At 43.1% G+C, this 25,084-nt stretch overlaps 1 protein-coding gene across 31 annotated transcripts in view; it reads left to right on the forward strand.

The window, feature by feature from the left end:
- Positions 1-25,084, forward strand: part of CELF2 (CUGBP Elav-like family member 2) — a 392,945-nt gene that overhangs the window by 286,225 nt on the left and 81,636 nt on the right. For all 31 annotated transcript variants that reach the window (XM_075599457.1, XM_075599436.1, XM_075599441.1 and 28 more), the window contains exons 4-5: positions 1,517-1,565; positions 21,004-21,138. In XM_075599457.1, the coding sequence (XP_075455572.1) occupies positions 1,517-1,565; positions 21,004-21,138 (184 nt within the window). The remainder of the gene's footprint in view (positions 1-1,516; positions 1,566-21,003; positions 21,139-25,084) is intronic.

Raw genomic sequence — 25,084 nt, forward strand, 5'->3', positions numbered from 1 at the left:
AGTGCTTTTCGTGAAGATTGTCTGACCTGGGTGATCAGCAGCTGATAAGTGGAGAGGACCTTTGGCATCAGCTTCAGTAAAACATTCCACTTGATTCCTGAAATAGGTTCTACAGCATCAGTGATTCTCATGCCATTATGGAAGCCGCTGCCTCCCCCTGGGACTGCAGGCAGGACAGGACATATTATGAGCGCAGACCCCATCAAATATTTAAAAATGGGAAGTAAAAAAAGAAATGAATCCATCATGGGGATGTGCACCGAGAAAGAAACCGAATTGCATTGAAATAAAAGATAAATACTCTGACTTCACTTACAAGTGGGAAATAGCTGAGCTAATCCTGTCTTTTGTAGGTTTGCAAGATAGGAAATGTTAAACCGCCTCCTTATTTCGGAAGTATCCAAAAGGATGGTGTGCCGGGAAAACCCATTTAGCAGGAGACGCCCTTTACTTCTGGTTGGTGAACTATAAAAGTGCACAATGGTATTTTCATTGGACAGCATGGGTAGTGTGGTTATTCATAGCAAGTTCTGTTTTCCTCGCGGGGTCAGCGAGTGTATACGGTATATTACCCGTTTGCAAAACCAATGGGTGTAATGTAGTCTTTCAACGGCATTTTATTCTGCAGTGTGGAAAAGGTTCATTCCTATTATTCGGGTTTTTTTAGACATCACGGCTTAATCTCAATGCATCTGCATCACAGAACGGGTTACATGATAATAGGTGTCCTCCTCTTTTCTATTTAACGTTTTAAATAGTAACTGGTAGGTTGATCTTCATTTAATGCATCTAAATATTTTTAATAAGCTACACCGCAAATGCTAACGGCAGGGATCAATAGTGTGATCGAAATTGATCATTCAAACAAAAATAATGAATGTGAATGGGTCTGGTTATGTTAATTGATTTGCTTAATTTGCTTAACCTTTTCATTGCCAGGTGGGCCTTTATGTAATGCAGAGGAGCTTGATTTGAACTTTTCTGCTCAGAGCAGTAGTTCCTGGCACGGACTCTGCACCCGGACATAACGTGCTGCAATACAAAACAATAGTGTCTGGTTACGTACTGCAAAGTTTCTCTTAATCCAGGATACAAATAATATCACTGGGGCCACCGCCCAAATCCTCTAACATGGGAGGGGCCAACTCCAGTCCTCAAGGGCCACCAACAGGTCAGGTTGTAAGGATGTCCCTGCGTCAGCACAGGTGGCTCAATCAAAGACTGGGCCACCTGTGCTGAAGCAGGGATATCCTTCATACCTGACCTGTTGGTGGCCCTTGAGGTCTGGAGTTGGCCACTCCTGCTCAAAAACCTTAATATAAAAAATAGATGTGAGGATACAAATTGATGCACAGCGTAGACCTGCTCAAAGGTTGTCCTTTTTTTTTTTTTTATGAACAGCAGATTCTTAAAATTAAACTCAGAAACTATATTGAGACAGCCTCAAACTAAAAAGAAGACGGTTACACGTCAAACTTTAACACAACTCTGTTTTTTTTTCTCCATTTTATTTTAGATGCATCATCCTATTCAGATGAAACCTGCAGACAGCGAAAAGTCAAACGGTGAGTTGAATACCCCAGTATAAGTCTTGCTAAATCCTTATTAAAAAGAGACATCAATATACAGAGCTTTAAAGCGAGACACTCACTCCTCTCCCTGTAACAAGCGCGACACGCACTCCTCTCCCTGTAACAAGCGAGACACGCACTCCTCTCCCTGCAACAAGCGAGAGACGCACTCCTCTCCTTGTACCAAGCGAGACGCGCACTCCTCTCCCTGTAACAAGCGAGACACGCACTCTTCTCCCTGTAACAAACGAGACACGCACTCCTCTCCATGTAACAAGCGAGACACGCACTCTTCTCCCTGTAACAAACGAGACACTCACTCCTCTCCCTGTAACAAGCGAGACACGCACTCCTCTCCCTGTAACAAGCGAGACACGCACTCCTCTCCCTGCAACAAGTGAGACACGCACTCCTCTCCCTGTAACAAGCGAGACATGCACTCCTCTCCCTGCAACAAGCGAGACACGCACTCCTCTCCTTGTACCAAGCGAGACACACACACCTCTCCCTGTAACAAGCGAGACACGCACTCCTCTCCCTGTAACAAGCGAGACACGCACTCCTCTCCCTGTAACAAGCGAGACACGCACTCCTCTCCATGTAACAAGCGAGACACGCACTCCTCTCCCTGTAACAAGCGAGACACGCACTCCTCTCCCTGTAACAAGCGAGACACGCACTCCTCTCCCTGTAACATGTGAGACACGCACTCCTCTCCATGCAACAAGCGAGACACACACACCTCTCCATGTAACAAGCGAGACACGCACTCCTCTCCCTGTAACAAGCGAGACACGCACCCCTCTCCCTGTAACAAGCGAGACACGCACTCCTCTCCCTGTAACAAGCGAGACACGCACTCCTCTCCCTGTAACATGTGAGACACGCACTCCTCTCCATGCAACAAGCGAGACACGCACTCCTCTCCATGTAACAAGCGAGACACGCACTCCTCCTCTCCATTTAACAAGCGAGACACGCACTCCTCTCCCTGTAAGATGTGGGACACGCACTCCTCTCCATGCAACAAGCGAGACACGCACTCCTCTCCTTGTACCAAGCGAGACATGCACTCCTCTCCCTGTAACAAGCGAGACACGCACTCCTCTCCATGTAACAAGCGAGACACGCACTCCTCTCCATGTAACAAGCGAGACACGCACTCCTCTCCTTGTACCAAGCGAGACACACACTCCTCTCCGTGTAACAAGCGAGACACGCACTCCTCTCTCTGTAACATGTAAGACACGCACTCCTCTCCATGCAACAAGCGAGACACTCACTCCTCTCCCTGTAACAAGCGAGACACGCACTCCTCTCCCTGTAACATGTGAGACACGCACTCCTCTCCATGCAACAAGCGAGACACTCACTCCTCTCCCTGTAACAAGCGAGACCCGCACTCCTCTCCTTGTAACAAGCGAGACACGCACTCCTCTCCCTGCAACAAGCGAGACACGCACTCCTCTCCCTGTAACAAGCGAGACACGCACTCCTCTCCCTGTAACAAGCGAGACACGCACTCCTCTCCCTGTAACAAACGAGACACGCACTCCTCTCCCTGTAACAAGCGAGACACGCACTCCTCTCCCTGTAACAAGCGAGACACGCACTCCTCTCCCTGTAACAAACGAGACACGCACTCCTCTCCATGCAACAAGCGAGACACGCACACCTCTCCATGCAACAAGCGAGACACTAACTCCTCTCCTGTAACAAGCGAGAAACGCACTCCTCTCCATGCAACAAGCGAGACACACACTCCTCTCCATGTAACAAGCGAGACACGCACACCTCTCCCTGTAACATGTGAGACACGCACTCCTCTCCATGCAACAAGCGAGACACGCACTCCTCTCCATGCAACAAGCGAGACACTCACTCCTCTCTCTGTAACAAGCGAGACCCGCACTCCTCTCCTTGTAACAAGCGAGACACACACTCCTCTCCCTGCAACAAGCGAGACACGCACTCCTCTCCCTGTAACAAGCGAGACACGCACTCCTCTCCCTGTAACAAGCGAGACACGCACACCTCTCCCTGTAACAAACGAGACACGCACTCCTCTCCATGCAACAAGCGAGACACGCACTCCTCTCCTGTAACAAGCGAGAAACGCACTCCTCTCCATGCAACAAGCGAGACACGCACTCTTCTCCATGTAACAAGCGAGACACGCACATCTCTCCCTGTAACAAGCGAGACACGCACTTCTCTCCCTGTAACAAGCGAGACACGCACTCCTCTCTATGCAACAAGCGAGACATGCACTCCTCTCCATGTAACAAGCGAGACACGCACTCCTCTCCATGCAACAAGCGAGACACGCACTCCTCTCCATGTAACAAGCGAGACATGCACTCCTCTCCCTGTAACAAGCGAGACACGCACTCCTCTCCCTGTAACAAGCGAGACACGCACTCCTCTCCATGCAACAAGCGAGACACGCACTCCTCTCCTTGTACAAAGCGAGACACGCACTCCTCTCCATGCAACAAGCGAGACACGCACTCCTCTCCATGTAACAAGCGAGACACGCACTCCTCTCCATGCAACAAGCGAGACACGCACTCCTCTCCCTGTAACAAGTGAGACACGCACTCCTCTCCATGTAACAAGCGAGATACGCACTCCTCTCCATGCAACAAGCGAGACACGCACTCCTCTCCTTGTACCAAGCGAGACACACACTCCTCTCCCTGTAACAACCGAGACACGCACTCCTCTCCCTGTAACAAGCGAGACATGCACTCCTCTCCCTGCAACAAGCGAGACACGCACTCCTCTCCATGCAACAAGCGAGACACGCACTCCTCTCCCTGTAACAAGTGAGACACGCACTCCTCTCCATGTAACAAGCGAGATACGCACTCCTCTCCATGCAACAAGCGAGACACGCACTCTTCTCCATGTAACAAGCGAGACACGCACATCTCTCCCTGTAACAAGCGAGACACGCACTTCTCTCCCTGTAACAAGCGAGACACGCACTCCTCTCCATGCAACAAGCGAGACATACACTCCTCTCCATGTAACAAGCGAGACACGCACTCCTCTCCATGCAACAAGCGAGACACGCACTCCTCTCCATGTAACAAGCGAGACATGCACTCCTCTCCCTGTAACAAGCGAGACACGCACTCCTCTCCCTGTAACAAGCGAGACACGCACTCCTCTCCATGCAACAAGCGAGACACGCACTCCTCTCCTTGTACAAAGCGAGACACGCACTCCTCTCCATGCAACAAGCGAGACACGCACTCCTCTCCATGCAACAAGCGAGACACGCACTCCTCTCCATGCAACAAGCGAGACACGCACTCCTCTCCCTGTAACAAGTGAGACACGCACTCCTCTCCCTGTAACAACCGAGACACGCACTCCTCTCCCTGTAACAAGCGAGACACCCACTCCTCTCCATGTAACAAGCGAGACACGCACTCCTGTCCCTGTAACAAGCGAGACACGCATCCCTCTCCCTGTAACATGCGGGACACGCACTCCTCTCCCTGTAACAAGCGAGACACGCACTCCTCTCCCTGTAAGAAGCGAGACACGCACTCCTCTCCCTGTAAGAAGCGAGACACGCACTCCTCTCCCTGTAACATGTGAGGCATGCACTCCTCTCCCTGTAACAAGCGAGACACGCACTCCTCTCCCTGTAACATGTGAGGCATGCACTCTTCTCCCTGTAACAAGCGAGATATGCACTCCTCTCCCTGTAACAAGCGAGACACGCACTCCTCTCCCTGTAAGAAGCGAGACACGCATTCCTCTCCCTGTAACAAGCGAGACACGCACTCCTCTCCCTGTAATATGCGAGACACGCACTCCTCTCCATGTAACATGTGAGGCACGCACTCCTCTCCCTGTAATATGTGAGACACGCACTCTTCTCCCTGTAACAAGCGAGACACGCACTCCTCTCCCTGTAACAAGCGAGACACGCACTCATCTCCCTGTAATATGCGAGCCATGCACTCTTCTCCATGTAACATGTGAGGCACGCACTCCTCTCCCTGTAACATGTGAGACATGCACTCCTCTCCATGTAACAAGCGAGACACGCACTCCTCTCCCTGTAACAAGCGAGACACGCACTCCTCTCCCTTTAACATGTGAGACATGCACTCCTCTCCCTGTAACATGTGAGACATGCACTCCTCTCCATGTAACAAGCGAGACACGCACTCCTCTCCCTGTAACAAGCGAGACACGCACTCCTCTCCCTGTAACATGTGAGACATGCACTCCTCTCCATGTAACAAGCGAGACACGCACTCCTCTCCCTGTAACAAGCGAGACACGCACTCCTCTCCCTGTAACATGTGAGACATGCACTCCTCTCCATGTAACAAGCGAGACACGCACTCCTCTCCCTGTAACATGCAAGACACGCACTCCTCTCCCTGTAACAAGCGAGACACGCACTCCTCTCCCTGTAACATGCGAGCCATGCACTCCTCTCCATGTAACATGTGAGGCACACACTCCTCTCCCTGTAGCATGTGAGACACGCACTCCTCTCCCTGTAACATGTGAGACAAGCACTCCTCTCCCTGTAACATGTGAGACACACACTCCTCTCCCTGTAACAAGCGGGACACACACTCCTCTCCCTGTAACAATTCCCAGTTTGTGTTACTGTGTGGGTACTGGAACCAGAGGTTAATTCAACAAACCTGAATTTTTCAATGACCACAATCTTCACTCTTCCAGAAACAGCGCCTCCCCTCCTGAGTCGGCCACCTGCCCCAGACTGGCATGGCTTTGGTTAAAATCCTCTCCCTATTTTCAGGCACTAAATAAGTCCTTTACCATAAGGATTCATTGTGTATATTGTATTTTACTCGACGTCTTTTATTGGAAGCATTAATAAAAATGAGAATATGATTTACTGGTGAAAGTTTCCTCAATTTTCAATCAATTTAGCTTTACAAGAATGTTGTTTCCTGCGGGTTCTTACGGTCAGGCTTGTTTCCTCCTAAAAGAAATCGTTCAGGCTCATTAATTAGTAACCAGGGCTTTTAAAGGTTTGCACATCACCAAATGCAAATCATTAATGAGTTGTATCTCCCGGTAGGGTTCTTTATTCTTTGTCTCCTACTCTTTTTAGAACATCCCGTTTTGCAGACTTCTTTACGGGATGTATTGCTCTGGTGAAATAAGTGGATTCCATAGCGGAAGAATGAGCAAAAATAAAGGTTATTTAAGAGATGGGGAGGAATTTGGGACTGTCCTTCACACTACTCAGTAGAGTAAATAAGAATGTACTATATAACAAAAATGTCTAACTAATGGGATAATTCACCATAAATTTCAATTCCAAACATCATTATTCTAGTGCTGTATTTCTTGGAGAGAAGGAGTGGCTCAATGAGTAAATTCACTGACTGGCACTGAGTTTTGAAGCAGGGGAACCTGGCTCAATTCCTGGTGTTGGTTCCTTGTGACCTTGGGCAAGTCACATTATCTCCCTGTCCCTCAGGCACCAAAAACATAGATTGTAAGCTCCATGGGGCAGGGACCTGTGCCTGCAAAATGTCTCTGTAAAACTAGCAACGCTATACAAGAACATGCTATTATTACTAGTATGTTTTATCAGTTTTAAGCCATATTCTGATGATCCTGATGACTTGGTTTGTATGTAACTCTTTGTATATACTCAGCAAGAGGTATTACTATAAGGAATTAGCCCGTGCAGATTGCTAATCAATATCCTTATCCCAGGATTAACAATTCAATTCGCATAATTGATATACATGGCTTAAGCACTCCAAAAAATGACCTTAAATAGATTCAATTATCTTTAGTGTTTTCCAAATGAGGTTTTGATTTAAGCAGAAGTAACAATTTTGAGTTCACAGTTGAGTATTTATGGACTCACCTGAGTATTTTCTGGATATAAGTATTTTTCATCCGTACACAGTTCATATACTGTATGCAAGGTAACACAAATTAAGTGACAGATGAAAGCTCTGGACAGAGTAATTATATTTGAATTGAATAACTCTTCGTCTTTCATAAGGCCATAGATGGAAGAATAAGTGTTACTCCCTGCACTGCACCCAACGGCATGAGTTGGAAAGACCCTCAAATTACCCACCTGTATTTTGGATGGGTATTAAAAAAATTAAAAAAAACTTAGAAGACAGCTGCTTTCTACTCTAATTGGCCATACAGGTAGGAAGAGGCACCAGGAGATATGGGTTTATCCAACATCACACACAGGCCCAAATTCACTGAAAGGTGCAAAGCTATAGCACATCTTTATTCCTATTCAAATGAATGGGAGTTAAGTCGTGCTAAAGCTTTGCATCCTTAGACAAAGTGAGTAAGTAACTGAAGATGCAGCTGAAGTGCTGAAGATCTGAAGTGGAAGACCAGCACGGCTTTAACCACATGTACAGTACATTTATATTTTTGAAAGCTCCACTTAAATTGTCACTATTGGTATCACTCAGATTAACTGATTGTATTTATTCTCCTGAAATTCTACACATTGTCTTAATAGGAACCTGTTGTGGAAATGTTCTTAGTCTGTCAGCACCACAATGGGCCATCTAATAAGGAACTAACAGCCAGCAAAGATACCAGCGTTATCTTGAGGGACATACCTACTGTAAGAGATGGTGTGGCCAAACCAACACAAATCTTAGTAGAGGGAAACAAAGACAATTGGGAGCATACATTGACACACAGTATTAGGACAATGTACAACTGCTGCTCTAAATCCATATAAACCCATTTTAGCAAACAGAAGCAAGAAGTGGGCTGGTGTCACACTTTCAGAAACGTTGTGCTGTGTCAGTCGCTCCCACCTCTTGGCAACAGAAGCGGTTTCTACCTTGGAGGTGGCTGCGGCACCTTTCAAACTGTGTTGCTAAGGAAATTATGAGAAATCATGTAGGAAGCATAAGTGCTTAAGACACTTCTAAATGCGTTTGTTTCTGCTCTATGTCTTACCTCCCCCTCATGCTCAGCATCTTCCGCTGACTCCTCACACACCACAGATTGTATGTACTGTACATCTGAGCAGCACCTTTCTCTCCCACTCAATCCCTGTCATTTCATGTATAAGTAGTTCCCTGTATTTTAAACTGTCAGTAGGCTCTTACAGTAAAGTGCTACATATATGGTGGATATATATAGATATATATATATATATTTATATATATATATATATATATATATATATATATATATATATATATATATGTGTGTGTGTATTTACAATATATGCATATGTTTTATAGAGTTTTAGTTTAGACTTGGCTGTGTCCCCGAGTTACACACTGTGTTTTAGGTGATCTTGAATCTAAATACACTTCAGAATTCTTATTAAAATGACACCGGCACCTACTTCCATCTGTCAGGGGACATGAATCTAGCGAATTATGACATTTTAATGGATTTATTATTACATCAACTTGTTTCTCAAAAGTTTTGAAAACCTCTATACCAGGGGTGGGCAACTCCAGTCCTCAAGCTTCTTGGTCTGGACGGACATAATCAAGAGGCTTGTGAGCGGAGGAGCAGAGTTCCAGTAAAATGCTCTTATTCTTTGTTGTTTGTGAGTTTTAAATTGTTGGATTTTTTGGGGATTATTAAATGTTATTTTAGACATATATATATATATATACAAACAATATATGAAACAATTCACAAACTCAAACAATAAACGAGGTAGGGGACGCCGCTGGGAGGAACAGAAGAAAGGGGAGTGTGCCCACTCCTTAATCTACCTTTTATTGATAGCCAGAAAAGCATCACTTCACTTGCCCCATGATAGGCCAGCCAACATCCTATCTGACCCTCTCTATACCTTAACCCTTAATGGCCCCAGTCAAGCCCCTTCAAACCAAAGTCAGGTGCCCATTTCCCCGAAGTTCAGGGGCTTCTTAAATATCATGTAAACAGGACATCGCTTGGAACATGGACATTTCAAACGTTAAATGATAGGACACATATCCAAACATTTAGGTAACGACAGAAATGAATACGTTTCAAAATTTTTTTCAAAAACGGCCACATTTCCCAGTTATGTGCTGTAATGACATTTAACACGCCTATCTTGTTCCCACATCAGAGTGAGAAATATAAAAATATACACATTTATCATTATTAAGCAGGTACTGAAATTTGCCAAGTCTACAATTTTTTTCAATTTTTTTTTTCAATCTTTTTTTATTGGAAATATATAACCAAAGATACAAGGTTGTCATGAACACATGACTGAGGTTGGTACAGGTAATTCCTAATAAACATTTTAATGTATAGGAAAAATGAGGGGGACGGGGACAGACAGATGGGGAGGGAGGGGTGGAAGGGTGGGGGATGGAGAGGAAGGCCCTTACGACTTGGACCGTGGCCAGCCCCGGGGATCGAGACTCCAGCCACGGGTCCCATGTTTTTTGGAACTGCAGCAGTTTTTTATGGCGCATCGCTGTGAGTCTTTCCATAGTCATCACTGTGTTGATTCTTTTGACAACTGTGCCTCTAGTTGGGGCTTTTATTTGCTTCCAGGCCGCTGCGGCCGAGCATCTGGCGGCTGTGAGAATCGAAGAGATCAGTCTGCCCAGTGGCGTGGGGATGTTTTCAATAGATTTGCCAAGCACAAAGGTCAGGGGGTGCAAGGGGATCTTTAGTCCCGTGGTCTCATGTATTAACTTTTGAATCATGGACCAATATCTCTGAATCTCTGGACATGACCACCAAATGTGAGCCATGTCCCCATTATGACCACATCCCCTCCAGCACAGGTCAGGTGTGCCGGGGAAGATCTGGCTCAGCCTAGTCGGGGTCGGGTACCACTGGAATAGAATTTTGTATATGTTTTCTTTAGTGATTGTACAAATAGAGGTTTTAGTTGCCGATTCCCAAACATCCTTCCAGTCGTCTGTGTCAATTGTCAGATTGAGGTCCGCGGACCACTTTTGCATGTATTTATGGGATGGGGGATCCGATGTCAACTCCAACCCCCTGTAGATCTCGGAGATCAGTCCTTTCTAGTAGCTGCCCGTGATACAAAGGGATTCGAATTTGGTTAGTGTGGGGAATTTGGAATTCTGTTAAAGCGATACAAGAAAGTGCCTGATTTGCAGGTATTTAAATAAATGGAGATCTTGGATCTGATGTTTATCTCAAGTCGTCTAATTTTTAACGAGATGAAATAGTCATACAGATTTTTATTATTATGCTGAAATGTGGGCAACGTATTCTGCGTATTCTAACCAGAGAGAGTCACGGGTTTGTCAGTTGGAAATTAAATGCCATATGTTCACCCTAACACCTTGAAGAGTTGTTAATTAATACAGGAAATGTTTGATCCAGGTGTGAATTTGTGAGTTTGCAGACAAGAGTGTTAAAAGACATATAATCGGAAACGAAAACATTTTCTTCTCAAGTACAAAAAAACAATCTATATGTCATTTAATAAATGTATTTACATGAGGTGCAAGCAACTGTACTCAATGTTGCAAGCATGCAGGTCACTTACAGTACATGGCAATTGTACACAGAGATAGCAGAGCCAGAGATACTGTAAAACAGTTTCTATATGGTGTCCTTATTAATGCATGTGTCTGTGTGGCACTTAATCAGATAAATTCTCATAAGAATTGTTTGAATAAAAATATACATAGCAGCGATAGGTATGTTATCAAAAATCACCACTTCAGTATCATCAGAAAAGGTTCCCTGGGTGATGTCTCAATGTCTTCTGACTGGAAAATTGGGGTAGCAGAACCAGGACAAATAAAGTGCACGAGATGTACAAAAGACAAGAAGTCCGGATTTAAGCAAGTGCTTGTTTTGCCACCAGGAGACTTTGATACAGGGGTGGGCAACTACAGTCCTCAAAGGACACCAACAGGTCAGGTTTTAATGGTAATCCCTGCTTCAGGACTGGTGGCTGAATCAGTTGCTCAGACTGAGCCACTGGATTGAGCCACCTGTGCTGAAGCTGGGATTGATTTAGCCACCTGAAGCAGGGTTATCTTTAAAGCCTGACCTGTTGGTGGCCTTTGAGGACTGGAGTTGGTCGTTCCTGCTTTGATACATCACCCGCTATGAATCAAAGATTCAGGTGGTTATGTGCTATAGATTTCTTGGTGCAAAACTGGGGTAAAACTAGAGAAGAAAATGCACCACATTCAGCAGAGACACAATCTCTGTTACTTTCAATAAGCTTTCGTTGGCGGCTTGCTAAAGCTTGTTATATAGTGGCCGCGTGCGCTACGCCGTGCGTGCGCGTGGCACTTATAATTGGCTGAGTCAGTCCTTCTATACAAGGGCCGTGCGCCCACATGGCAGTGAACGTGCATCCGGCCGACTGCGGGGAAGACGGGGAATACAATGATTTTGCGCCGCTACCGGCGCTGAAATGTATGTATATGTGTGTGTGTATATATGTATGCATGTGTATGTATGTATATATGTGTGTGTGTATGTGTGTATGTATGTGTGTGTCTGCATAATGTTAATAAATGTTTTATTTTTACCAATGTATTTTTTTTTAAATAAATAATAAATTACACACAAATACACACACATACACACACACACACACACACACACATACAGTACCTTACTCGCACACAGTATACACACAAAACGTGTGCGGAACGTGCACGCGCCTTCGCACAGGCGTGCACGGCCGCACACAGTATATAACAGCCCTAATTGAGCACTTGTTTTGCAGCACAGACTTTGATAGCTTCCTTTTCAGCACCCTGGAAAGCTGTAGCTACGGTGCATACTGTATGTCCCATTGGCTCTTGACTGCTTAAACCTTCCTAAGGGGTTTCTGTTGATAGTCTGGCAAAGGGAATGCAGGTTAGAACATTTTCTAAGGCTATTTTCAGGTAAGAGTTACAGGATGCCCATGTAAAATGCTAATGCCTTAATATAGAAAATCCCATATTGTGTCGTCCCCCCCAGCATTTATGTTGTCCTTCGGGCTCTTCTTTTACTTATAGTAAATGTCACACTCATTTCTCACTGAAAAAAGAGTTGGATTCCCAGGGTCCATTTCTTTGCAGCTGTGGATAACCATAACAATGTTAAATTGTGGAAAATGGGGGGGGAAATGCCATGCAGTAATACTTGTCATTCATCATTGTTATTCATGCTTTGCATTCTAAAATGATGCAGGTCCAATGAATTTGGAGTCAAATGTGGGGTTCATGTGATACAAAGAGACTTTCCCAATATGATACAACTTTGCCACCGGGTCCCAAACATCAGTTCCCACTTAGATGACACAGGCTAGAAAGGCTTCTCCTTGAGTTCAAAGACAAAAATAGAAAGCGCACTGACATACAGTAAGGTGTAAAATATGTATTGAAAAAAGGTCCTCCAACAGAACTACATAGTAATACAGCAATGTGTGTATACAAAATAAAGGACTTACAATGTGTTTACAAATGGTGAGAGCAGGGACCGGGAGATCCGGATAAGCAACCGCTGCAGTAGGTCCAATCACATCCAGCCGTATTTGCTCAGAATAGCAATATAATACATCAGCAACCAGAACATGTGACCTCCTAACAAAGCAAAAAGGGCGAAACGCGTAGAGATCACATGGGGTTTTTGTGCGTGATCTCATCGGTGGAGCCACAGACCGGTAGAGAGAGGAATCAGGCACAGCTGATGGAGATTGCGGTCTGGACCTTCATCATCTACTCCAGCGTCTGCTTATCCGGATCTCCCTGTCCCTGCTTTTACCATTTTTAAATACATTGGAAGTCCTTTATTTTGTATACACGCATTGCTGTATTATTATGTACAGAGAGGGGATAATGGGTGCTAAATAGTTCCAGACACAAAACTTCAATAATAATAATATCCATAAATATAAATAAAAAGAGAGAACTCTTGCATGGAGTGGGTAGTGTAGTCAAACTAATGAGAAGCCTTTTGCATATTGAGTAATAAGCCATCCTGAAGGTACCAGCCAATGATGTTGTCCCACACTACTGCAGCCTCATAAGGGGCGTCAATCAAAATGAAGCAATCTTCAACAATCCAAAGTACTCTCATGTCTTCTTGAGTTTCTTCCTAGATTTGCATCTAATTTCAATCCTTACCCACTTCTAGAGTTAAATACAAAAAAGACACAGCGCACAACGCTCATAGTGCATTAAAAATTATATTCACATAAACAATTAAATGGGTGAGTAATGTGCGTACATCAATGCAGTATTAACAAGCAGTTTCGGGATATGTTACCCAACACCTCAGGAGACCGGAACAGGTGTCCTCACAAGGGTAGAAACGCTAATTTCTCTGGTGCAGGATCCTAGTAGGGTAGATGGAAAACCTCTGTTGGTCCTTGCTCCCCAGAGCACGAGTAGAACGGGAGCTGCTGGCCCATGCAGTGCTTTATCAAAGCGGAGCTGAACACCAGCTGGGTACTCTCACTCCCCTCCGTGTGGAACACTTCCGGGTTGGTGACGTCACCACGGGGAATCGCCGATTTCGGCGCCGTTCAAACTCGATCAGCTCGCGCAGTAGGGTACTAGTAGAAAGGTAGAGCTCTTGACCAAAATGTCCTACGCGTTTCGAAACCCGCAGGTTTCTTCATCAGGGATCGAGTTTGAACGGCGCCGAAATCGGCGATTCCCCGTGGTGACGTCACCAACCCGGAAGTGTTCCACACGGAGGGGAGTGAGAGTACCCAGCTGGTGTTCAGCTCCGCTTTGAAAAAGCACTGCATGGGCCAGCAGCTCCCGTTCTACTCGTGCTCTGGGGAGCAAGGACCAATAGAGGTTTTCCATCTACCCTACTAGGATCCTGCACCAGAGAAATTAGCGTTTCTACCCTTGTGAGGACACCTGTTCCGGTCTCCTGAGGCGTTGGGTAACATTTCCCGAAACTGCTTATTAATACTGCATTGATGTACGCACATTACTCACCCATTTAATTGTTTATGTGAATATAATTTTTAATGCACTATGAGCGTTGTGCGCTGTGTCTTTTTTGTATTTATCTGTTAGCTCTAGGGGGTCCCTGAGCCCCCCCTCCATCGCAGCTGCAGACGCTCTGTTCAAGGTCACGTAATTAATTAATTTACCATTTCATCACTATTTATCACGTCACTTATTTATTAGCTGCGCACTTTATTCCCTTTTCACCACTTCTAGAGTCTCTGATGAGGCAGGTAAAGAAATACACGTTCAAAATGCAAAAACAGCAGCGCACATCCGAGGGAGGCAGGGTCAAAGTGGTGATAAAATTGTATTTATTGAATCATCACCAAAAGGATGTGCAAGGATCCTCAATTTTACCGCAACTTTGGCCCTAGCTCCCTTGGCTGTGCGCTGCTGTTTTTCCATTTTGAACTTGTATTATTATGTATGGTTGGAGGACCTTTTTTACAATATATATTTTACGCCTTACTGTTTCTCAGAGCGCTTTCTACCTTTTTGTCTTTGTGCTACTTTGTGAGCTCCCTCAGGGAGCTCACTTTACAGGAGATTTTGGAGTACTCCTGCACGGGAATCATATACAGGTGTGCCGATGAGTATTCTAAAACTTGCCTTGGAAAATCTGGGGCTATCACCAACAAGATCACGATACATGCTGGGTACATGCTGCTTCAGTGACATTTCTGCAGAGACTAATGGCCCATCGGATTAACACAGCAGGGGTCCCTGGCAGTCCCATTCAGTTTTTATGGGACTGCCAGGGACCCCCACTGTTAATCCGATGGGCCATTAGTCAGTCTGCAGAAATGTCACTGAAATGTTGCAGCATGTACCCAGGATGTACCCAGCATGTACCTGGGTCTTGTTGGTGATTGCCCCAGATTTGTTTTAGAATACTCGTCGGCACTACAGTATATAAGACATATGGGACAGTACAAGCACGGATTTCCTAACTTTTTGTCTTCTCCTAGCTGTTATTTAATATCAGATATAAGATATTTAATGTTATTTAATATCAGATATCCCCATAAGACAAGTAACATGCTAATATTACTGTGTTGGATTATTTATTCTGTATCTGTACTATCTTGAAGATCAGGATTCTAAATCTTCTTCATAACAAAAAAGAAGAAAGATATGCAACAGGGTGTCGAATGACATCAATAAATTAGAGCTTAAAGATAGGTACATTATCCTCATTTTCCTGCCTTTGTTAGAACAAATTCATTCTTATCATCCAAGGGAATTGGCCCTTAAAAAAAAAAAAGATAAAAAGAAGCAGCCTCCGAACAAATAAGAAAGAAAAATATTGCAAACACAAAAATGGAAATTCGACATCGCTGCTAAAATAATTTGCACAATAATAAAAATAAATATGGGTGCTGGAGAGTCTCACGGGGGGGAAAAATCTGACTTGGTAGCTGTACTTTAGGAGTAACTCTGACAGGCGGCTCATTACCAGTGAATTGGATTTGCATGCCATTTACAGAATGGAAGGAATAAAATCATAAAAAAGGGAATTTACCGTACTATAAGCATTTTAAAACGGAAAAAGAAATGAGAGTTCAGTTTGCATTAACTGTGATATCAATTCATGTGTACAGTATAAGGGACAGATTCAATGCACTTAAAACAAATCCTTGCAGTGTCTACTTTAGAAAATACACAGTCTGTAAATCTGAATTGGGCTCGGTTATCAACATTCAGCCATGGTGGCTTAGATTGTAGGGACTATTAGCGCGACAGTGAAAAATAACCCACTGATAACACAAGAGGGCCAGCATTTTCTACCAATTCAAAATTATTACCAATCAAAGGATTAGCAGCACTTGGAAAGCAATGCGTACTCCCCAGATAGAGGGCTTATCGAGGATGGGCATCTAACCACTCCAGGATAAATGATCATCCCGGATAAATAAGTGAGAACAATATACGATATCGTGCCTCACTTCTTACTTGCAACTTGTTTAGCAGATATTTGTCTGTGGCTTGTAGCAGCAACGACAATACAATCAACCAGTGGCCCCTGCAATGAAAATAGAGTTCTCTTCTATCAACTCTACGAACACCAGGCTGGAGAAGTTTTTCCAAGAGTGGGCCTGATGCTGAAAACATTGAGAAGACGTTTTGGAACATGAATATTTATGCAGTTGGGAAAGACCAGAGGTGATGTCAAGCAGTTGGTGGCCTTAAGAAGCAATATAGTAGGGAATGAAACCCTCCTTGAACCACAAACCTCTTCCGTGCAGATTGCTTCCTTCAAACCGTAGGAGTTTCTCTAACATCTCTGCAGCGTCTCTACTGCTAACTTTACGGAAGACCAAAGTCTACAGCTGGAGTGTATGGGATCAGCAGACAAATCCCAGCCGCCAGTCAGGCCGGAATGGCAGTGGAGTCTGCAAGTTAGCATAACATAAATATACAGTATACATTACGGTAACCCAAGGGCTGGAACATGTGCTGCTTCTTTTGTTGCTTTGTTGCTCCAGCCTTTGAGTAAGGGTAATGTGTGCATGTGTTTTTTATATATATATATATATATATATATATATCTATATATATATATATATATATATATAGATATATATATATATATATCTATATATATATATATATATATATACACACACACTTCTCTTGTTTATGTTCTCCTGTAGAGAGTTACCTATTTGGGGAAGTTTCTGTGCTTGGTACATACAGGTAGTCCACTATATGCTAGGCATGTTGGCTTTTGTGAGTGAATTCTGACAGCTGTAATTTCACATTAGCTCATAGTGGGATGTAATGACACCTCTCCCCATGATCCCCACTTCAGAACTCCTGTAGGCATTTTGCAAAGACTGTCAGACCACATATTAACAACACCCAGATATATACTTAACAAGTGAAGTAAATTAATTCACATTATTTTCCTTTCATTTAGTTCCCCAAAATGTGATGTTTCTAAGCAGTGCCTTAAAATAGTCACCCCCCGAGACAATTCCAGGAATAATAGTCTTAGATATCTGAGGTCATGAAGATGATTTATTAGCCCTAAATGTTTAATTCCTAAGAGTTTCATTAGGCTGAAAGAACTTGCTATGTTCAGAGTCTTGTATACAGTATTTATTATTACATATCTTGTATATTTGTCATTAGTTATCTAGGTTGTTCAGCTATATCGACAAAGGCATTTTTTTCAGTCCTTACACCAATTCTTATGATCTTATCCTACCTGCCACTACGAGAATGGGTCAATCATGCACGTAGCATTTATTCTAGGAACATTTCACAACATGATTTATGGGTTTTGGTCTGACCGTATGGTTGATTCAGTTCCTCCCTTGTCCACCGGCCCCTCGTTATATTCGAGTTAAAGCACTTTCTCTCCCTGTCTACGAGCTCAACATCGACATCACAGAAAGTCCTTCTTTATTCTTGCTATTCATGTCTTTAGATCTTGCCCTTGTACTGCTGTCGGGCGACCATGTAACCAACATTACATCTCATCCTGGAAAGGGCTGATCCCATAATAACAGTAGGGTTTGAATAACATTGTTTCTTTCTTCACTTTGGAAAATGGCATTCATATCAATGTGATAGAAATATGCTCCAACACAAATAGCGCTGCCTAGTGTGCCTACAAACGACGTCTGTTTTCTAGTATCACAAAGTCCCTATTTCAGATTCTAAAATCACACAACATACGCACCATACAATTGTCAAAAGATATTTGATCTAATTGAATCCCGCATGTTGATGACACACATTGTTATTTGCATTTTTCTTGCTTGTGGCAATATGGAATAAAAGTAAGAAAAACCTGCTGCTGTCTTCTGTTTGATGCAGATCATTAGCCAGTGAGATATATGCCAACTCAGACCTGGGAGAGTTTTTGACACTAAGAAAAAGGAAACGCAATAAGGCAAGGGTTGTCCAGCTCCCGCCCTCAAGGGCCACCAACAGGTCAGGTTTTCAGGATATCCCTGCTGTAGCACAGGGGGTTTAATCAGTGGCTCAGTCATTGATTGAGCAACTGATTGAGCCGCTTGTGCTGAAGCAGGGTTATCCTGAAAACCTGACCTGTTGGTGGCTTGTGGAGCTGACCACCCCTGCAATAAGGTTTCAGGCTAAGAAATTAAAGCAGCACTCCTTACTGCTCGTTTTTGGGGTTTTGTTTTACAGGATTGGAACAGAGGGTTCCCCCAGAGCTAAACCCTGCTATTGTTAGCTCTGGGAACCCCCACGTTCTGGAGATACGTTTCAGTGAATGTACCGATATTTAACCCTTTGAGAGCTCTGTGACCATAGCTAATATTGTGTCTTGGCCCCCTGGGTTCCATCATGACGTAGTAGCTACCCCCCCCCCCCATAAAATGCTCATTGTCTAGGGGAGATGGCGTCCTGTGCTCCTATGAAGCTCAGGACAGGATCTGAAGTCATGGCGGTTGGAAGGGAGGGCGATTTCTCCACTTCCGTTACGTCATCTCCGAAGCAGCCACACGATTGTGAGTGCCGGAGGGGCAGAGGCTCTCTGGCTCTGCGGCCTCTCCGGCACTGAAAGCATTCAACTCCATTCCAGGGGAAACAAAATGGCAGGCAAAACGCGGTCCTATTGGAAACCACAATGTCATTGTTTGCGGATTCCTATAGGACAGCCATTTACATCCCTATCAGGAAACACCCAGAACTGCACCGATGAGTAACCCCAAAACCGAGTGGTCCCCGAAGCTAACAACATAATTTCCATGTGTGTATGTGTATATATATATATATATATCTATATATATATATATATATAGATATATATATCTATATATCTATATATATATAGATATATATAAAAATGTGTTTGTGTGTGCAAATGCCTCTCTTTATATAAGTATTTAAAAAATTGTTCCGATGCATTGATCATCCAATGTTTTGCTTTGTAGCAAAGCAGTGAATGGTTGAATTATTGAATTATTGATTTCCTAATGGGGTGGTTTGCTTTTGTCAATATAAACTGTTTTGCTCCCAGCATTCCAACTCAGCAGTGGCTACACGCACATCTCCGCTGTATAACTGCAAAGCATGGAATGGAAAGCTGCTACAATGATAAAAGCTATTAATATCCCAGCTATAACCTGCAGTGACTCTGAGAACAAAGCTTGTGCTGTGGTACCTGAGTTGCTGCATCATAAGGTCATGTTTGAGACATGTCTAAAGTTTCAAAGTACGTGTAACTCCATTCTTGAGATTGCCGTGAAAGTATTCACAATTATTCATGATGTTCTCCCTTCTAGCTAAATTGGGATTCTAACAAAGACAAAATGATAGCTGCTGCTGCTGCCAGCAGGCACTGCTGCTAAACAGAATGGCTGCAATTAAAACCAAAAAGCTTTTCCTTTGGTCATAGGAGAAAACAGTAAATCTTTGCTAAATCAATGAGCATTTCCAGGGGCTCTTCTACCGTGATAACAATACTCGCTGAAATATTCTAATCAAAACACATAAGAACGGAGTGGACTACTGGTAAATACACTGGTCTCTGAAGTGGGAAAACACAAACTCCAGTTTAATTATTAGCAGTGGAAGTTTATAATGCCATGGCGCTCTCTCTCTCTCTCTCTCTCTCTCTCTCTCCCTCTCTCCCTCTCTCCCTCTCTCCCTCTCTCTCTCTCTCTCTCTCTCTCTCTTTCTTTCTTTCTATTCCTGTTCAAGTGAAACCTTTATTCCTGCTATAGAAAGAATCCGTAGCTTAAAATTCTGCTGATCATCTCTGTACACTTCAGTTTATTCAAGACCCCTTAAATAGCCCAACACATAGTTCTTGGTGGGGTCCTCTATTCTAACTGTGTTGCATGCTGACCTGTCTCTTTTGTCCTTTATCACTCAGTAATAACAGTTCTTCCCCATGTATTGGTTTCTTTGCTGGTATATTGGGGGGTGGGGGTACAAATGCATTAATAACAAGCAGTAGGGATGTCAGAATTAACTACTGTGGTTTTTTTTTCAGCATTAGTTATGGAATCATCTTCCCAAACATTTAGCACATCAGTACTGGAGAAGTGTATGTTTCCTATACTGCGCATAAACAGTTTGGAAGGTGTTAAAACAATGGATATTAATGTATTTGGGTCCATACCGGTTGTTATTTAGCATGCCACGAGCTGCAGTGCAGGAGTGGCCAACTCCAGTCCTCAAGGGCCACCAACAGGTCAGGTTTTATGGATAGCCCTGCTTCAGCACAGGTGGCGTAATCAGTGGCTCAAGCTCGGACCGAGGCAGGAATATCTTTCAAACACGACCTGTTGGTAGCCCTTGCGGACTGAAGCTGGCCACCCCTGCTGAAGCAGCATCATAGCCGGGTGAAAAAAGATAAGAAATGAGAAATAAAGTGTATGCATTTGCCTTTGGGACCCGTTTAAAACAGAGAGCCAGGCTCGCATGATGGTAGTTGGTTTTGATGTGGTAATGAAGCATTGATCACAGGAATAAAAAGATGAAATGGCCTTTGCTCATTCATTATCTTTATCTCTTAGCCGTGGAAGACAGAAAATTGTTCATAGGAATGGTTTCGAAGAAGTGTAACGAGAACGATATCAGGGTGATGTTCTCTCCATTTGGGCAGATAGAAGAATGCCGAATCCTACGGGGACCTGACGGATTGAGTCGAGGTGAGTGTGCCGTCTGTAAAGACCCCTTCCTTAAGCGCTAATTGGAGCAATATGTCACAGGCAGCAGATGTGTTGGGCCAAGAGGTCACCGACGATTGCTTCCCATGTGATGTAGTTACCCATGTGAACTTTCTACAGAGATGGAAAAGAAGTAATCACTTGTAGTTGTAAAGTCAAAAGGGGTCTCTACGGGAAGCATGATTTGGTGTGTTATCTATTACAATGCAACATGGATACAATAAAGCATCAGCGATGGCAAAGCTTTTCAAATGATTATCTTCAAATGGAACATTTACTATATTGACATGTATAATGTGCCCGGCTGAGCTCATGTTTACAGGACAATTTCATTTGGTTCTGCTTTTTTGTGTTACTTCTCTCAAAGCATTCTTGGATGTTTTGAGAGACACAAAAAGCTGTTCTGGAACAGTCTGTCCATCCTGGCTTCAGTTGGTAACCCTAGACATGTGTCTATTTTACATGTGGATGAAGGAAAATTAGATTTTAAGCACCAGTCCCCCGTTTTAGATTTGAAATGACACATCTGTTTTTAATGTTGTAACATTTTGAGTGATCTTTTTCATGCGTTCCAGTATAATTTATGCATTTATTTTACATGTTCCAGCACTGTGCATCTTATTGTCATTTTTAACGCTAGCCACTGATCCTTGTTCTCAGGAGCTCAGCCTGCATTGTGACGTCACCAGCACAAACTGGTCCCAAAGCTGAACTGATTGGCAAGCTACACCTTTCATAATAGCCAGGAGTCCGACTTGTTTATGATACCAGTGATAACACTTGAGGTATCACAGAGGCATAAATGTCTTGAAATATTAACTAATTCCGGTCGCTGCTGCATTTTGTGAAACAGCACACACCTACGGTATCATCTTCTCTCTTTGTTGTGCTTCTCTAGGTACAGAAGGATTCAGAATGAATGTCAGTGCGTTTCACTTCGGTTCCCTTATGATAGTTCCTGTGGCAGAAATACAAGCAGCACAAATCAAATGTATCTGGCTTCAGTGTCAAGATAAATAAAGGGGAATATCTCAATCATTTCATTTTGTATTTCATTACGTATAGCCCCCCCCCATAGTGTATGTACGCACGACATCTAATGTTTATAAATGTAAGGTTATGTTTCGCAAAAATGTAGTCAGCCTTTAAAAGTAATGGTTTTGCACCCTATTAATTATCATATATCATACTTTTAAATGAAAAAAAAAATACTCTACAGAGAACTTTGATTTCCTGTTTAAAAACAAAAGTTGAAGGAACAGGTGCTTTAAAAGTTTCAGCCTTCCAGCGTTAATTATTATTTTCATTCTTCAGAGAAAATAAATATGTGTATTAAAACCTGATTTAAAAATGATAAAGACAAGGGCGTACTTAATTAGAAAAAGTGATCTGGTGCCAGGAGTAGCTCGGTACTCTGCATTTACAGTATGTATTTACTTGCATACACTTTTAATGCTTATCTTTTTCAGTTTTGGTTAATAGAAGGGGTTTAACGTCTGCCAAATTGTAGTTTATAAGTGACAAGAGGGTGGGTATCTTTGCAGGGTGTGTGAGAGGGTGTGACCCGCTGCTACACTGCCAAGGATTTCTCATCTACAACGTGCCAACCACTCATGCAGAGCACTCCCACGAAAGCTTGCATCTGCAGAGTATCCTGTGTGTTTCTACGCTAAGCACGAGACGTTGCCCCAAATCAAAAGAGTTAGGATTGATGTAGGGACAAAAGAGGCACTTTATCAACCACTAATAATTGATGGCAAATTCCAAATATTCAATCAGAAGTTTACACGGGGAGCATGGTTTATGCATGTAGTGGCACATTTTCAAGTATGTTGCTGATTGTAATTTCCCTTTTAAGTTTGCGATTGATGAAGAGCTCTGCAAACATATTTGATTGGAATAAACAGCTCAGCAGAAGAAGGCTGATGGAATCAGGTGCAAAGCAAAGTCGTTTTAGCACTGGACATCCAGTCGCTTCTAATTTTGGAAAATCTAATTTAATGAATACCCCCCATCTCTGACCCCACCTTTAATCAATGGCCTCCAGCTTGTCTAGTGCTCGGTAGACACAACCCCACACAGATAAAATAAACTCAAAGAGGACACAATTCTTATAATGCAAAACATGTGTATCTGTTACAGGTCCACTGTGCAATTTGTTAGAATTTAGTATGATTAGTAATAGAATTTAAAAAAAACCACATGGTTTTCATTGAAATCTACAGTACAGTATATAGCAATATATGACACAAGGCGTTATTTACTAGGCGGTATTACTCCATAAGACACCTCCTGACCCATTCAAATGAGTAGTAGACATAGAACTGCTTAGTCCATATGGGTCAGAGTATGCTTCATACCCTGCCCATTAGCAGATGACTTGGGCTAGGATAGGATCCAAAGCTATGGGTAACAATTACCCAAATTGTGATGTACAGAACAATCAATCTTTTTGGCAGACCCAACTAGATTACTCAAAGTGCTACATATACTACTTGCCAAATCTTCATAGATGTAATACATGTGCTGTGAAAAGGAGAGATTGTGCTAGATCACGGACAGCCTGAAGCCTTTAATTCCCAAGAACATATATCAATGTCCCTTTAAAAAAAAAAAAATGAAATGCAACATTTCTGAAACGATTAAAATAAGTAAGTTTAATAATGAGGCTTAACATTCTTAACATTGCTTAGTCTGTCTGGCCCAACTAACAGAGGATGGTAAATCGAAAGACTTTAGTAGCTCTGGAAACGGACATATGAAAGAGAAACTTGTGAGAGTTCAAAAACTCTTCATGCAGTATTGCAGCTGTGGAGAAGTCTCTTGTTGTTATAGTAAAAGCTATCAGAACCTATGATAAATCTTTAATTCTGGTAAGGCCATCGACGTGCTACAGAAGAAAAAAAGCAGACAAGAGAAATGTTCTAGTCTTATCTGAATGTTCCCATTGTGCTTTCCCAGTTCTGCTTCTAATCCAGTTATCATTATGTCCCAGACACCTCTCCTTGAAACGGGTCCATGCATTCATCATCCGTTCAGTGAGAAAGGGTTTCTCTTAGCTGAGCCTTCTTGTCTCCTTATGTTTCATCAGACCCCACTGTTCTAAAGAATAAATGCCCTTTCGAAGGCAGTGTGTATATTACATAAGGTCCAATGTCTATTCAGAGGTGGCCAACTCCAGTCCTCAAGGGCCACCAACAAGTCAGGGTTTAAGAATATTCCTGCTTCTGCACAGGTGGCTCAGTCTTTGAGTCTCTAAAGCAGGGATAGCCTTAAAACTTGACCTGTTGGTAGCCCTTGAGGACTGCAGTTTTCCACGCCTGGTCTATTCAGTGATAGTACTTTCCATCAACAATATTCCGTATTACTCCAGGGAGGAAATTGCTTTAAGTAGCCTGTCCACAGTCAATCCCATATCTGTTCCATAGGTGTAGAAAAGACAGTGTTTCCGAAATAAGTGAATGCTCCCTCTACATTTAAGCAGCAATGTCTGATACTTGAAGTATATAAATATAAAGTAGTTGCTAGGTGAATTATAGGTCAGCAATAATGATAGATTTGTTTTTATTCTGCCACAGAGCATTTGGAGATTTCAAAACATGTCATTTTCCTGATCTCCAGTTAAAACGTTTATCCGTCTATATCTCTAAAAAGAGTATTTATTTTTATACAGCTATCATAATGTCATTCGTGCTGTACCCAGGAACTTACAATCCAATATATTAGTATTTAAAGCATATACTGTATACAGTAGATGGATTGTCCTTGGGTTACACGAGGAGTAAACACTTCACTACTAATTAGACAAATGTAATGTTCTTTTTTTAAAGGGGGAATGATTTGACTTCTGTTTCCCAGTTGGGAATAAATAAAAAAATCATCTCCTTCTGTGTATTTAAAATCAAAATTACCGGGGCTCTCTTCCAAC

This window comes from Ascaphus truei, chromosome 5 (genome assembly GCF_040206685.1).
Source record: "Ascaphus truei isolate aAscTru1 chromosome 5, aAscTru1.hap1, whole genome shotgun sequence".
Taxonomy (NCBI): Eukaryota; Metazoa; Chordata; class Amphibia; order Anura; family Ascaphidae; genus Ascaphus; species Ascaphus truei.